The sequence below is a fragment of the Populus euphratica genome, unplaced genomic scaffold (assembly GCF_000495115.2).
Source record: "Populus euphratica unplaced genomic scaffold, PopEup_1.0 scaffold28.1, whole genome shotgun sequence".
NCBI lineage: Eukaryota > Viridiplantae > Streptophyta > Magnoliopsida > Malpighiales > Salicaceae > Populus > Populus euphratica.
In genome coordinates, this window is record NW_011499862.1 from 1,927,514 (window position 1) to 1,944,025 (window position 16,512).

Below are 16,512 nucleotides of genomic sequence, written 5' to 3' on the forward strand. Positions count from 1 at the left end.
GCAGAGAAAGAGAAAGAAAAACAAAAAATTGAGCTCGGGACCTTTCAGAATTTGGAGACCCCAGGAAAACAAAAAAATAAACCAAAAAAAAAAAAAGAAAAAGAGCTTGGGAACCTTTCAAGCTTAACAGTATTGCTTAGTTGCAGAAATGAGTGGAAATGGCAGATTGTTGTATATGATTATGGATGATATTTTTTTTTCAATTTTTGAACATGAAACACAGTATTTCTGGCATTTTATATATAAGAAGTTATCAGAAAGGGAAAGACGTCCTAGCATGAACAAACATGTGCATTCTTTTGATCATCCCTTTCCTTGGAAATCAAGCAATGAAACTAGGCATTTGAAGCCTTGTAATCCCATTTATATATAATCAATATGTAATAGAATCTACTTTTCATCTTTATCATTTTCTAAAGGAGTTTCTAAAGGTCAATTAATTACTTTATGCATTGCTGCTTTGCATGGCAGTCTTGTTGGTTTGGCGGCAAAATTAGTTGTTCCAAATTTGGAATAGCTTCCAAATCTCATATTCATATATATAACTATTTTTGTGTAACCAAATTGCCAAATTCAATCCATGGAGTTATGTTCTCTAGAAAATTGTTCAAGTTATATTCGTGGAGTCATGTTCTCAGGATGTCTTATTTTTATCCATCTAAATGCTTGTCTGACGCCATATTTGCCTTAATGTAAGAAACTACTAAAAGATTGAAAGCATCATGGTGGAGAAGGGCATAGTTAGTTATTATTAAAAAATAATATAAATTATATTTTGAGATCTTATTTAATAATAAATTATATATAGGCAGCACAACTTGCCCAATAATTCTCCTAGCATCCATGATCATCATGACAAACTCTTCGAGGCACCGTCTTAAAGAAAACTAACTTTTTCAATATTGCAAATTAAAAGAATATATTTTTTCATAAGGAGTGAGAGGACCTGTTAAAGAATATTTAAATATATAAAATTTTGATTGTTTGATTTTTAAAGTTAGAGAGTGCAAGGACCTGTTAAAGAATCTCTAATATATATATATATATATATATGAAGATAACTTAATTGAATATATTAAGATAACTTAATTGATTAATTGCATTGGAAAAATTGTGTTGATGATCGATATAATATCGCACTCGTCTTGTGATGTTTTGAAAATTTAGATAGGAAATGATAAAAATACCTTTAGAAGAGTAAGTTTTAGTAATATATAGGTGAAGGAAATTTTAGTAATTAAGCAAAGAATTAGTACGTAAATATAAAAGAAAGAAAAAGAAGAATTACACTTAAAGAAAGAGAGTGAATCATAAAAAGAAGAAGAGAGAGAGGGAGTGACGAAGCAAGAGAAAAGAGTTACAAATTAAAATATGTTTAAAAAGTAAGATTTATATAATTATTTTATTTAGCTAAAAAATAAAGAAAAATAAAAGAAAACTTAGTCTAGAAGAGAAGAACCATAAGAAGAAGAAGAAGAGAAAGAGGCAAAAATAAAACAAAAAATAGAGAATTAGAGAAAATAAATTTAAAAGGTAAGATTTATATTTTGATGTGTCTAATTTTGTTATTTAGCTATAATTTTTTGTTTTGTTGAAGATTTAGGATTTTGAAAATTTTATTTTACATTTGATTAATGAATTAATGAGAATATTAACACATCACACTTAACTATTTTATTTTATTTATTAATCTTTCTTTACTTGACTTCAAATATTTTTAAAAAATAACTTTGGGCTTCTTTTTCTTATTACATTATTGTCACACACGCACGTATTTTCTTCTTTTCAATCTTCTATGCTATGCTTGTCTTATATTTCTTTTCTCTCACTTCATCTCCAAGAGATTCTTTTTGATATAGCAAATGTTTTATTCTTTTATATATGTACAAGTTAATTAAAGAAAATAAAACCTTATAATTAATCATTAGAATATTTGAAATATTTGAATTTTAATATGATTTAATAAATGACATGCATCAAAAGTAATTACTATAGATAATAATAATAACAATAACAATAATAATGACCGCATTAACAACATTAAAAGCAGGATTAAGCCCAAGTGGGATTCTCTCCCACCCCCTGTGTATTTAATAAATCCTCAATTAGGAACAAATCTTGAGCTCCTCTTCCTTGTTCTATCTCCAAGTATCTTTCAAAACAGGCAAGCACCAACCAACCCCTAACATGGCTTCTAGTGATTATGGAAATGAAAATCCTGCCTTGCATCACAAGGTTGAGGGAAAAGAAATGATGGGTTATAGTGTGATTGAGTCGCCTGCTATCACTGATTTCAAACAAGTCGCTAAAAAGATACTTTTTTATCTAAAAAACATTCAACAACTCATGGAGGAAGAGAGGAAAGGGGTTCAGGAGGAAATCGATCAAGAAAAAAGGGTCTCTCCTGTATTGGAGGTGAAGGTTTATTTCGGTGATCATGACCACTTACATCAACACGTTGCTGTGGCTTTGGATGGCGAAGAGAAGAACGAAACTAAAAAACAAGAGTATTACTCTGTACTTGATGTGTCCACTGTCAAGGATCCCGACCAAGTCATGGCCATGGTGGTAGAGAAGAAGGAGAAAATCAAAAAGTTAATTATACAGGTATCTGTCTCTCCTCCAGCTATAGTCATGGACGTGGAAGAAGAGAAGAAAGACGAGGTTGAGGAGGAAGATGAGGTTGAGGAGGAGGAGGATAATGATGATGATGATGAGGAGGAGGAGGAGGAGATTAAAAAAAAAGGGTGGGTGGTTGAGTTGGAAGATGGCTGGGACTCTGACCGTGTAGTAGAGGACCCTGAAGAATATACTCGGTGTTTACGATACGAACAAAAGGGTAGAAGGGATCTTTTGTTATACTATAATAAGTTTGCTTCTGCATCGAAAGTAATTAAGAGAGTGTTTTTAACAAACAAATTGTTCTTCTTCTTGCTTATCTTGTTCTTGTGGCTGGAAGTTTCTAATAACTGATTTTTAATATATTTTTTTAGGGTTTTGATATTGATTGTCCTCCTCCACCTGGCTACTGTTGGGCATACCCCATGGATCTTAATGACTCTTCTCAACTTGAAGCAGTCAACAGAATGGCCAAATTTTCTGTTGAATATTACAACACAAAATATAAGGAAAAGGTAAGGGCAGCAATTAGGGGATTATTAGTTCTTGATAATTGAATTGCATTTTGCGTTATTGATTCTTAATTTTTCTTGTTGCAGGGAAAAATGATCGAGTTTGTTCTAGTTCATCATGCAAATTTCTGCAGATCCCTTCACGGTGTGTACTACATAACTTTATTGGCTAAAGACCTTATTATGGATGATGGTGACGAGATAACTTATCAAGCTAAGGTCATCCATGATGATATTGGATCAGGAGATATAGATGTGGAAATTTTTAGGCCAAAAACAAACCAAAGTAAAAGAAAATATAAGATTAAAAACAATGGTGATGATGTTGAGGAGGAGGAGAAAACTGAAGGGAAATACTGGGTGGTTGAGTTGGACGATGGCTGGGACGTCTATCATGTAGTTGGAGGCGAACCTGATGAATATACTCGGCGTTTGAAATACCATGAAAAGGAAGAAAGGGATCTTTTGGTGCACTATTCTGAGATATATTGCGCATCCGATGTAATAACGAAACTTTTTTAACAAACAAATTCTTGTTGTTCTTGTTCTTGTGATTAAGTTTCTCATAACTGATCGATTTTATTTTTCTTTTTTAGGGTTTTGATCTTGTTCGTCCTCCTCCACCTGGCTACTGTTGGGCATCCCCCAATGATATTAATGAACCTTCTCAACTCGGAGTTGTCAACAGAATGGCCAGATTTGCTGTCGAATATTACAACAAAAAATACAAGAGAAAGGTCCAAGGGCAGCGATTTGGGCAGTAGTAATCGACAATAGAGTCGGATTTGTGCCGTGTATTGATTCTTGATATTTGTTGTTGCAGGGAAAAAAGATGGAGTTTGTTCGAGTTCATCATGCAAATATCACGAGAGCATGTCGTGATGCTTACTACATAACTTTGCTGGCTAAAGACCTGATTAAGGAAAACGATGACGAGGAGAAAGCTTATCAAACTAAGGTGGTCCATTGGGAGTTTCTATCAGGAGGCGAGAGTATATATGTTGAAATTTTTAGGCCAAAAGCAAACCCCAGCAGTCAAGCTATATAATTAATCAGTCAAGCAAGTTTTGATTTGGCCATTCTCTAACTAATGGCTGCCGCTTATTGCTAATATATAATACAATCGATTATCATAATAATAATAATAACAATAATTAAAAAAAAAGCCTTTCATGGCAGTCTTCCTGAACTTCATTTGTCTCCAGTTACTTTGCATGAAAGCAAGACTCGCAAGCATACGCAGGCAACGCAAGTTCTAATTAAAATCAGGAGGGGCAATTCTTCTTTAACTGTGTCAGGTCGATGGCAGTAGAAGAGGTAGGATTTCGATCTCAGCAAACATTATTGAAGCCTTTCCACCCCGATAAATAATGGACTGAACGTGGATCATCTTGGTTTTACGTAAATCCTGGTATGCAGAATAATTGTAAAAGGAGACAATATTATGACAATGCAATCTTTGCTTTTGAAAAAAATAACACATGTCCACTTCTATTCTACTTATGTCTTATGAATGAAGCTAGCAGGATTTTTCATAATTCAACTTCACAATCTCTTGGTAAAAATGAAACTATCACCTCTTTATTATATTAAAAATATAGTTATTAATCCTGACGAGTTGATTCAAGAAATTCAGAGTTTAATTTTAGTTAAGTCAAATAAAATATTGAATTATAATATTTTCTTAATAAAAATAATCTAGTGGTGGAAAATATACAGCTGACCCGCTCACATCACAAGTATATTTTGTTTATGATGATATTTATTCATTAATCCCGATGATGACGATCACTACTAGAAAAATTAAAAACGCACGAAATATTCTTCAATTGCTAGAACTCTGGGTCCCCCTTGCAGCGGCATTGAAGAGGGTGCAAGAACTAAAGCCTCAGTTTGACCACATCAAAACACGACGGAGGGAAAGCAACAGGTACAAGAAGGAATGCATAAACAGCTTCCTGCTCTATCGCCTTGAGGGTATTGGCAGTGATTTGACAGCTTCGATTGACCTGACTTCAGGGCTTGGAAGACTGTATGTGTATGATGTCAGTGGTCTGAATTCTGATGCTAGGGGAGTCGTGTTGGTGGGTTCTCTTGGGGTTGCGTTGTTCTTTCAGGTAACCTTGATTTACCTTTCATCTTGAAGTCATCTTTTGCTTGTGTGCTACTCCTATTAATGTTTACTTATTTTTCCTGTTTCTTTCCCCAAATGCAGTAGTAGGAATCGAATCTTGCTTTAAGCTGAGAACACAATGAGGTGGTTTACTGAACAGCAGCAATATGGTGGTTACATTTCTATTTGGCCCTGTATACCATGAGGCTGCTGAATCTTTGCTCGTGTTCTGAATGATTGCACGTTCTTGAATTCCTAGGGGATGGATGATGTTTGCTTGCTCCTACTTTATATGTTTTGGTGTTATTTCCACTAGTACCGGACTTGTCTTTAGTTTTATAGTAGCAGCGGCCTTGTGCAAGTGTTTAACTGGAAACAATCAGTCTGATTTTTGAGGTATCGGAAGATGTTTGAGATTTGTCAAAATCAAGTGATGGTATTGAGATGCTGTGTGGATGGCTTGTTAATGTATTGGCTTGCCAACTAATTAACCTAGCTTCTCTCTTTAGCTCATTGGGACAGTTCCTTCAAGGTTAGGGTTTGATTAACTAAATGAGAGCCACATTCAGCTCAGTGGAGAACTAGCACTCCTAGAATAGTTCATTCACATTATTGGTTAAGAGGTAAGAACTTGGAAGAGGAATAGTTGATGGTGTTCAGGCAACAAAATACATGACGACTTCCGAAGGACTGTTATGTGGGGTCAATAGAATAAAGTTCCAGCATTCTTTTGTTTCCAGTCTTGAGATTACGAAGCCTTTCCTGTCTGTCTCTCCGTATTTGATTTGTCTCGAATTATTTACTTTGCATAAAAGCAGAATTTGCAAAAGCAAGCAACACAAGTTCGAAAATCAGGAGGTGCTTGTTTTTTTTACTGTCTTGGTCAATGAATCAAACACAGTAGTTTGGTTCATAGTCAGGTTCCATGGTGTAGAATATGGATCAGGAAGTAAAGGGAGAAATAGAGAGAGGCAGTAGACGAGGGAGGATTTCATCAAACAGTTTTTGAATTGCTAGCCCAATTCTGTACACAAACTCGGCCGCATGGGTTCTTCACAATACCAAGTCCATAACAATACATAGACAAATTATCTCTCCCTATACGACAAAATGAGAAAAAAAAATAAAGAGAAAAGAAGAAGAAAATCCCTTGTCCCCCCTGTTCAGTGTCCTAGATATCAACATTTTAATGTCTGAGGCACCCCGAAAAAATTGTAAGAATAACCATCTCAATTTATAAGTCCCTTGTATCCCCTAAATGAGTCTCATGTTTTGTCAAATTCGCCGGCTTTCAGATCTTGAACCTGGATGGTCGCTGCGATCAGTGTCAGAATTTTCCCTTTGAGATTCAATTTCCATGCTGCCTCCTCGAGTTCTTCGATGCCTACGATCCTGAAAACAGTTACAAGTTGAACTCCAAATTCAGCCAAAAGCCATGTTTCTTCGGTGTTAAATTTCATAACATCGAATTTAAAACTAAAAGTGAGTTGCTGGTAATTCCTTCTCTAGTAAAATACTGAACAAGCACAAAAACAGCCAAAACTCGAGAATATAGAGGATTGGTGTTGATATTTTGGCTCCCATGGCCCACATTTTGTGCAATATAGCAAAAATCAAAGAACGCAATCAAGCAATCATCCAAGTTCAAGCACAAAAACAGCCAAGGATTGTGAGGATGGAGGTAGCACCATCATTCATGATATTTTGGCTGCCATGGTGCACCATTTTGTGCACAAAGGATGCAAGAGATAACACATGTTCATACAAAAATGACTGTGGTTACAAGTGATCAGATGCATTTTGGACTGTACAAGTTAAGTCAGAAACCAACCTCTCTTGGAATGGGATATTCCTCAGACTCGAGCATACGAACTACTTGACCCATCTTAGGTCTTTTTTCAGAATCTGGATCAACACACCTCAAAGCGGTCAACAGGGCACGTTTTAGAGCTCTTGTTGATGGCCTCGCTTCAATATTTGGGTCTACTACTTCTTCAGACCGTCTGTTTCCGACCATCATTTTCAACCAATCCACAAGATTTACCTGCCAGTAAGATGATTTAATGATCAACACAGCTTTACAAGCTGTTAAACGAGTATAAACTTCCAGCAACTGAACATATGACCTCAATATAATTACAAGGGAGGAATCAATGCATGACAACAATTCTAAGAGAGTCTATAATAAACTCAACTAGGCATGATCAGGCTTGAAACTGAATAAGCCTAGAAAGCTAATTTGGAAACCAGATGATGTACTAGGCTGTCAGTATCTAGAAAATTTAAATAGTTCACGTTTTTCATTCATAGGATACTAGACACGTTCATTTATTATTTATTATTTATTATATTGTTACCCCTGATCAATAATATAATAATAACAAAAACCAATGATTCCCTATCTCTCCCACTGGTCTTCGCTAACCTATATGGAAATAAAAATGGCATCTAATCATCCTGACTAGCATGAGTAAAGATCTGGTTAAAAAATCTTATCATGTTTTCTCTTTAACTTTTCTTTAGGGTTAAAGTATAGTTGATACAAAAGCAACAGAAATAGATAACTAGTACTCAATGTTCACTGGCTTATAGTTTAACTCATTTCTTATAATGTTTTACTACAACACATAAATAAACAAATGAGCTTCATTTCAATTCATCCAATTCTCTAGATGGGATGTCAAGTTTGTCGAATGATTGTATTGTAGAGAATGCAGTAATTCAAGAACCACACGGTTAGCCCTTATAATGCATGTCAAACGATTTTGGTTAATTCACAGGGTAATCAGCAATGTGAGTTTGGCTTGGTTGTGTTAGGCTAAACACTCTTTGGAGTAAAATAGCAGTGTAGAAGACAGGAGTGGAAGCACTTATTCCTAGGCCTCAGTCTCTGTCACTTAGCCTAGCTATTGAACACAGAACCAGTTATTAGACCATTTATCTAAACAGTCAATTCTCTGTCACTTAACTCACCAACCATAACTCATGAAAATACAAAAGCAATTGATAAATGTGAAGTTAATTTAGGCTAGACTAGAGCCCTAAAATTGAATGGCATTTAGTAACCATTATAGTAAATTTGAACTGCATTGGTTTATTGATGATATAGCCAGGGATTCAAGACAGATAAAAAAATTGGTAGAGAATGCAAAAGTAAAATAGCCATACCTCATGAGTAGGGCGGCCATAGTCTACAGGATCTCTTCCGGTGATCGATTCTAACAGCACAACCCCAAAGCTATAAACATCACTCTTTTCATTCAAGAGTCCACTATTTGCATATTCAGGAGCCACATATCTGTAAGATTTTATTTTGTCAAGGCAAGAAGAATGGGGTTGATTTTAAAAGTGATGATCCTCTTCCATCAAAGAACAAGAGTAACAATGACAGAACCAGTAAGAATACACTTGCAGAAAGTACTTGCCCGAAGGTTCCCATAACTCGAGTCGTTACATGGCTTTTGCCAGCACCAAGCAACTTGGCCAAGCCAAAATCAGAAACCTTGGCGTTGAAGTCATCATCAATTAATATATTACTCGACTTGATGTCTCGATGCACCACTTTTGGCTCAATGGCCTCATGCAAATAGGCAAGACTGCAAGAAACATACCAAGTCATTTGGGAACCTGAAGGCCAACGAAGGACTAAACAGAATTGACTTACGCCTTAGCCGTGCCAAGTAGAACCTTCATGCGCGCCTCCCAAGTAAGATATCCATGCTGACGCATAGCTCCATGAAGCCACTGTTCCAAGTTCCCGTTGTTGACATACTCATAGACCAACATCCTGCAATGTTTTGATGTATCAGCTCATAATGATAAGAACTTAAGCAGTTCTGCATAACAGGCAGGTAAGCTAGCAATCAGATTCTTAAGCCACAAAACAGAACCTTTATACTGATAATGAGTTGATGCCTAAGGCATAAAGCCCAAAGTGAATCGTGTGAGCAAATGAACTCAACTCTAAACTATATAGCATCATATGTGGTAAAAAAGTGTGTACCTGTGTGTCCCTTCTATGCAATATCCCAGAAGACGAACCAAATTCTTGTGTCGAACATGACCAATGGCTTCAACTTCCACCCTAAACTCCTTTTCCGCTTGGCCCCTAAAGAAGAGTTAAGAGGTTGTGAGTGAAGAAAACTTAAAGTGATACGAAAAGATCAATTGTAAGAAATTTTACAAGACTCAAAAAGCTAATTTCAAACTCACAAGTTGTTCAAGATCTTTTTTACTGCCACTGGAGTGCCATTGATCAAATGTCCCTGATAAACCACTCCATATCCACCCTCACCAAGGACATTCTCCTTAGAAAACCGATTTGTTGCAAGCTCAAGATCCCTCAAGGTGAACCAGTGACCCCAACCCAAGTGAGAGAACTCAGGCAGGCCAATCAACGGAGAAGGAGCGGTAATAGGGTATGAAGAAGAAGGTTTATATACAGTTACTGTTCCGGAACTCCCTTCTTCACCTGACTGTGATCCACAATCTTTCTCTAAATGATCAAAAGAATCTGACTGACTCATATTGCCTTCATTCTTCCCTTTCCCCATGCCTAGATGAACCAAGACCTTATCCGATTCTTTGTCCCTGGACTTGTCATGAATTGTGAGAAGAATCCCATCACGAGGTACAAATTCATTTGTCGATACCTGTTCCACTCGAACTTCCTTAATTTCCTTGGAAATAGTTGGGATTTGGCTAAGGGGAAGACGGTTTCTATCTCTTTTAGATTTCTTCCGTGAAGTTAAACAGAAGGACAGTACAGAGAGGATGATTATGATAAATAATGCAACACAAATTCCAATCACTTCCCAGACCTTGAGACCCAAAACGGCAGTTTTCTTGGATAGTTCAGCGTTTAGATCATTGGCCATCTTGGTTTTCAGATGCCCAAACCCTGCATAATTAACATGAAACACATATATATACATTAGAAACAATCCCATCAATGCAGAATCTCACAGGAAGAATCGCGTAACTGCTTCTCTACACATTACAAAATCCTTTCCCTAAAATAAAAGAAAAGGCTAACCAATTCAGGACTACAACTACACAAACCATACAGATAAAACAATGACATTAAAACAGGCATTTCAATGAGCAAATGAACAGATTAGATAACACAGCAGAACAGGACTCTCCCAAAAAAAAATTTTCATTTGCTGACAAAACGAGCATGAATTAAGAGGCAGAAAAGGAAAAGAAGTGAAAAGCAAAGAAAAGGCTTGAATCTTTCTACCTCTCTATAATGAACGTCACAAAAGAAACCTTTAAAGCATAGATCTTTGAAACGCCCTCGCCATACCAACTCCTCAATACCCCAGATCTCAAAAGACTAAACAAAACCCAAAAACCAATGTCAAAAGCAACACACTTGGAAGACACCCAAATGAATCCAATTGTGAAAGGGTAAAGTTAAATAGCAAAAAAGCGTAGATTTCCTTTCAAGAAATGAAAATGTGAGCGTGAATCTAAGCTGGGGTGGAGCTTTCTGTGTGCCCCAAAGCCACAAATGACAAGAAGAAGAAAGGGGCTTTATTGTTGCTTGTGGTAAAGAGTAGGGGATGATGGACATGGAAATTTGAGATCTTTTTAAGAGAAGGGGGGAGAGAGAAAAGAGAAGAGGAAGAAGGGAAGGAGTTATCAGTGGTAGGTGATGAGTTTTAGTTTGGAAGAGTTAACATTACTACAACATGAGACCTTACACAAACAAAATACAGCCGTCAAGCAGTACAGTAAAAGAGAAGTCATGTAAAAATTTGTCAAGCAGTACAGTAAAAGAGAAGTCATGTAAATTTGTAAGCTTCTTCCTCCCTGCTATTTCTCAATCCTGGGACAGAGAGCATGATTGACTTGGTAAGTAAGATGTGTTTTTTTTTTAATTTAAATTTTAAGATTAATATTTTAAAAAATTATTAAAAAAATTTCAATAAATCATATTAATGCAGAAACATGTTTCTAGGATTATTGGCCAAAGAAACTTAGTTTTAATTAATACATAAACTGATTTAAGAATACATCGAAAATATAGATGATGATGTTTCAATGTAATCAAAATGACTCAAAGATGATTTTATTGTGGTCAACTATAAAGGTTTTGGTTGTAATTTTAGAGGATGTTATTTGGATGTTAAGACTTGATGATACTGTATTTAATCAATGTAATTAGATGGTCAAACATCTCAATTAAGATAAAAAAAAAAAAAGTAGTGGCTGACTTGTCATTATGATGGTGAAGATGCAGAAAAGGGCCATAAATGTGATTTTATAATGTTTTGGAACAGCACTATCTGTCACTAGCTGCCTTGCCATGCTTTGCTTGGCCTGCCCTTCTTAATTAAATAATTAAAAAAAAACCTCAAGAATTGCCCTTCTTCAGTCTGAAGAGAAAGGAAACGCTATTTTTCAGCTTTTGATATTTGAAATTTAAGATTAATGTCCATAATAATTATTTTCCTTAAATATATAAAGTCAATGTGAGAGTTGTATTATTAAATATATTTTTATGGTTGAAACAATTAAAGAACATTATCATTTATTGTGTTTTATTAGTCTACTAGGAAGATGGCAAAAACATTTAAAAAAAAATTGGAAATATCTTACATGTTTCATCTATCTTTATCCCTCCTGAATCAAAACATTAACCAAGACAAACTAGCCAGGTTGGCTAGCTGCAGCATTAACGACGATCAACCTCTTCAAAGGGGTAAACAGTAGTTCATTAATTTATTATTGCTGACAAGAAAGTAGTTCATCGATGAGCTGTAAATAGTTGATGCAGCTTCAAGTAGAAATTAAGGCTCCATTCTAGATCACCAGCAGAAAGAAAATCTTGCAAGCTAGCTTGCTCCATCCAGCTTGATCCCGTTTGGCTGGTGTAAATTTGCCTTTTTAATTAGCTCACATATCATCAGCCTGTAGCCATGAAGAGAAACCTATGATCTCATCTTCTCTCACAACTCTGCATGTGAGCCGTTAAAATCTATCCATTTAAAAGCTTGATTTGATGTGTTAAACCCAATCAACTGACTGACTATTTGATGCAGAAAAATTATTGCCCTTGTGGATTCACTTCTCTCTGATGTCAAGCAAGATGTCATAATATCCGACAAGAAGACATGGATTTAACGCAGCTTCATAGTTACTTGCTTGCAGTTTAAGGATTACTTCAAAACCTTGTAAGGTCGTGCTTAATGTGAGTTTGCTTGTGTTGGCTGCATGAACTCTTAGAATGTACACATGCATAAAGAATATACGCCGTTAATATCATGACCGAGTTTCTAATCACAAGGCCAATATCTTTTATATTTTTATCTCAATTCATTCTTGAGAATATATATAAATTTTGTATTTATCAATTCTAAATCGTTGAGATTTAAGTAACCATTGTGTTAATTTTATCCATTTGATTGGATTTATAATGCTAGTATATAATATAATTAATCTTCCCCGGCTGATACATATATAGAAAGGTGGAAAATAAGTTATATGTGAAATGTTATTTAATCTCTATATTTTTAGTAGAATAATTAGGCAATCCCTTTAATTTTTTTAAAAAAATTAACACTGAATTATTTTTATTTTATATTTCTTTGTAATTCTGCCTACCTCATTAGCTTTCAATGATAATTTAATTGTTTTTTTTTTCTGAAATACCCTTCATTTCTAGTTAAATTTTATGTATATAGACCGAGGTGTTTGTTGCTTGAGATAATAGCAGGTTAATTAGCCATGGTGAACTAGCCAGCTAGGTTCATATAGACTTAGCTGCATCTAACATGACCACTACAGTAAACTGATACCACTTGCTCAAAACTTAAGTACCTTATAATTTATTTTATAAAAAAAATTAGAACGTGTTTTGTGTTTAATATTATAATGTGAATATTTTTAAAAATTTATTTTATTTAAAAATATATTTAAATAAATTTATTTTATTTTTAACACAACAAATCAAAATTATCAGAAATTATTAAAAAATATTAATTTGATATTTTTTTAAAAAGTAAATATACTCTTAAAATATATCTAGCAATACAATATTAAACTTTCACTTAATATAAAAATTATTTATAAAAATCACAGTCATAGGGAAAGGATTTCAGCAAATTGTTACGTTTGGTTACCTAAATTATTGAAATGGTAGACCGGGCAGGTGATCACGAGCATTCATGCTAATTCATCTGGGACTTAATTATTTAATATCATTTGAATTGAACCCTATCTTGGATTCATTAATTTGAGGCAATTCCTTATCCTTATTAATGGAAATTGTTAAAGAATCACGTCCTTGTGTACGTGGATTATTAAAAAAAAAATCCTGATATAATTTAATTAGAAATGTGTTTCATAGAAGAAGAGGAAAAACCTCTGAGATTGTTCATGTATTTTTATTTAGCTAGCATTAAAATATTAGAGAAAAAAAATATATCATAATTTTTAAAATTTGATTCAATTCAGTAGCCACATAAACCGATAGCAAACTAGATCAATGACACACTCTTACCTGCAGATTCATCTGGCATCGTAACCAAAAGGCCAGGCATTGTGCATGCAATTGTTGAAAAAGAATTACAATCATTGATTTACTAAATTATATACTTGTTTATGCCAATTTATTTAATTGAAGCCAGTATGATACCTGTTATAAGCTGTCCATATCGGTCTTGGTGTATATTTCCCCTCCATCTCAGTTTCATTATAATAATCCTCTCAGACCATTGATTAAGGCTTTCTGATACTACTTTAATGTATTAACATTTAATTATTGAAAGAAATCCCCCCCCCCTTCTACCTGTTGCTAATTGCGAGTCCATATACCCCATATGTGTATTTTGTTTTGTGCTAGCTATAAGACAAAGAAACCCTAACAAACCCAGCACTGGAGTGTGTGTGTGTGTGTAATATATAGTTGGATTCCTCTTGTGTTTCCTTCAATTGCAGGGGACACCATGTTCAAGGGACATGCATATGCGAAAACCTAGCCTAGAATATCACTATTATAAAAATTATGTATGTACTGCTCTTGCCTTTTTTTGCTTGGCAAGTTGGCACGACGTCTGTTAATTGTCTGCGACCTTCAAGCTGGCTAGCGGCTAATTATATTGGATTCTTAATTTATGAATGTATGCATGTATCAACTACATTTCATCAAATTTATCTTGTCAGCTCGTACAGTTGCTGGTATTTATTAGCTGTTAGCTGTGATGAAAACTGGATATGCACTTTATTTTAATTATCACAATCTAACGAGATCAGATTGAAAGAAGAAATTAATTATATCCAGCATCAATAAGACGAGAAAAAACTTGTTTAATGGCTGAGGAGACTCGTTAGCTCGAAAGATACAACAAGAAATTAAAGATTGGTTAATTAATTAATCGATAAACCACCACAATATCCATCTCATTATATATAAGAAGCTCGATTAGTTCGATCGAGTTGTGCTACTTTAATCCTTAATTTGTTGACTGCAATTCAACATTTTATAATCCTATTAGTTAAGGTATTTTAAGCCTTGTTTTCAAGGTGAGCCGAATGTGTTCTATGAGGATTTGTGGCAGTATACCTACCTACCTCTCTTAAAAAAGAACCCTTGAAAAACAGGCGGCCGGCCTCAGGTTGAAAACCACCCGGAGAGAAAAATGAAAAAACGCGCGCATGCATGATGTACTAGACTAGACGATAAAGAGAGCTATGAAAAGCAGATAAGATCGAAATCAAGTTCGCTAGGAGTGGCAACCAGAAATAGTGGGCTTCATAACGTACAAAAAGTGCCTGTCTTTAACCCAAGACATGACTACTTTTCTTATGTAAAGAAGTTATGCAGAGGCCAGCCGTGTGGGTTCATCAGTGTGCCCTACTGAAATGAAGATTTAGTTGTGATTTCATGAATGGTGGGTTGAAATGTACTGCCTCTATTTAACTCCTCTATGATGTGACAGCAATTATTTACCAGCCCCAGCCTCTTTTCTCAGTGTGGTGGTAATTCTTCCATGCATGCACACTTTACCTGTATAATGCCCACTCCATGGTCTATATATTGCTGTACTTTCCTCACCTTTTCTTTTAATATTCAAGTCTTCTCATTTAATTTGCGCTACTTGTGCGAGGAAAATCACAAAACTAAATGCAGCACAGCACTGGAGTACTGAATTGGAAGAGCAAACTTGATTTAATAGCTTAATAACAAAATTATGATTTGATGATATAAATTAATACTATCCTTCTTGCTTTATACATCCACTTTGAGCTACCAGATTTGCGAGATCAGCCAAGCCACCGGTCCATTAATTGGATGTTAAAATTAATATGCCTTTTATAGTTGTAATTTAAATAAAATCATGCATGCTAATTAACCAATATTTTTAAAATTGTGAAATTTTTTTTTTTTAAATTGTGACATTTAAGGTTGTGACCTTGCAAAGAAAGAGATTTATACCTTATCTTTGCACTAGGATTCGATGTTTTTTATGCTGTTTTATTTTGTTATAAAATTTGTAAGGTGTTTAGTGGATTTATAAATTAATTATGATACGTGTAAGTTATTTAAATAATTTAAATAGCTTAGGTTATCAAAAAAATAAAAATAAAAAATTGTGGTGGGACATACCCAAAACAACAATTGATTATCTTAATCTCTTTTTGCCAGCATCTCAATTTCACCTATTAACCTCAGGACCGGAAATTTCTTTTTTGCAGCCTCAAACGTGGATTCCAGCTTATAGAACATCGATCCATACCCAGCATCGAAAAACTTGAATCATGTATTGTTAAATCTCATGCACGCAAAGGGTTTTCTTTAAAGAAACTTTAAGATTGGATAAGACAGAAAGTTTGACACTGCCTTCGGTTGCTTTGAGGGATCCGGAGGGAAAAAAATCAAAGCTGGGAACTTTTATACACACACACACAAACACAAATCTTCAACTCAGAAACGGGTCCATTTTGGATTTGATTAACGTAATTGTGATCTCGTGAAAACCATACAAGTACTAAATTAGAGAAAAAGTTCTCTGCTGATGAGGCATCTACCGACTGTGAATTATAAAGCAAGCGCTGTAGAGTTGATGTAGCTGCAATCTCTGATGTTACTAAACTTAATTTAAGCAGCCCGTGACCCATTTGTTTAAGAATGAGATTGGATTTGGAAGTGAGGTTTTGATCTAGTGGTGGGAGGGGCTTGTCTCCTTTCTTTGTATTTGGGTTCGAACCTTACCATGTATGCCTGTCATTCCCGTGGTGTTTTATTTGTTTACTGGGCTT

The 16,512-nt window shown here is 34.9% G+C and overlaps 1 protein-coding gene across 1 annotated transcript; it reads right to left on the bottom strand.

Annotated features, from left to right (window-relative positions):
• Positions 1 to 6,254: 6,254 nt before the first annotated feature.
• On the bottom strand, positions 6,255 to 11,098 carry LOC105125207 (probable receptor-like protein kinase At5g18500). Its single transcript, XM_011025556.1, has 9 exons — positions 11,038 to 11,098; positions 10,487 to 10,998; positions 9,457 to 10,144; positions 9,248 to 9,352; positions 8,909 to 9,031; positions 8,670 to 8,840; positions 8,413 to 8,542; positions 7,076 to 7,288; positions 6,255 to 6,636 (listed from the first exon to the last, which is right to left on the bottom strand). The coding sequence occupies exons 3-9, from the start codon at positions 10,119 to 10,121 to the stop codon at positions 6,520 to 6,522; spliced, it is 1,524 nt and encodes a 507-aa protein (XP_011023858.1). The 5' UTR covers positions 10,122 to 10,144; positions 10,487 to 10,998; positions 11,038 to 11,098; the 3' UTR covers positions 6,255 to 6,519.
• Positions 11,099 to 16,512: the final 5,414 nt, after the last annotated feature.

Excerpts from the sequence above, each read along its gene's own strand:
- LOC105125207 (XM_011025556.1), bottom strand. The coding sequence starts at position 10,121 with ATGGCCAATGATCTAAACGCTGAACTATCCAAGAAAACTGCCGTTTTG. Across the intron at positions 9,353-9,456 it reads AAAAAGATCTTGAACAACTT|GGGCCAAGCGGAAAAGGAGT; the intron begins GTGAGTTTGAAA and ends ACTCTTCTTTAG. Across the intron at positions 7,289-8,412 it reads ATGGCCGCCCTACTCATGAG|GTAAATCTTGTGGATTGGTT; the intron begins GTATGGCTATTT and ends TCTTACTGGCAG.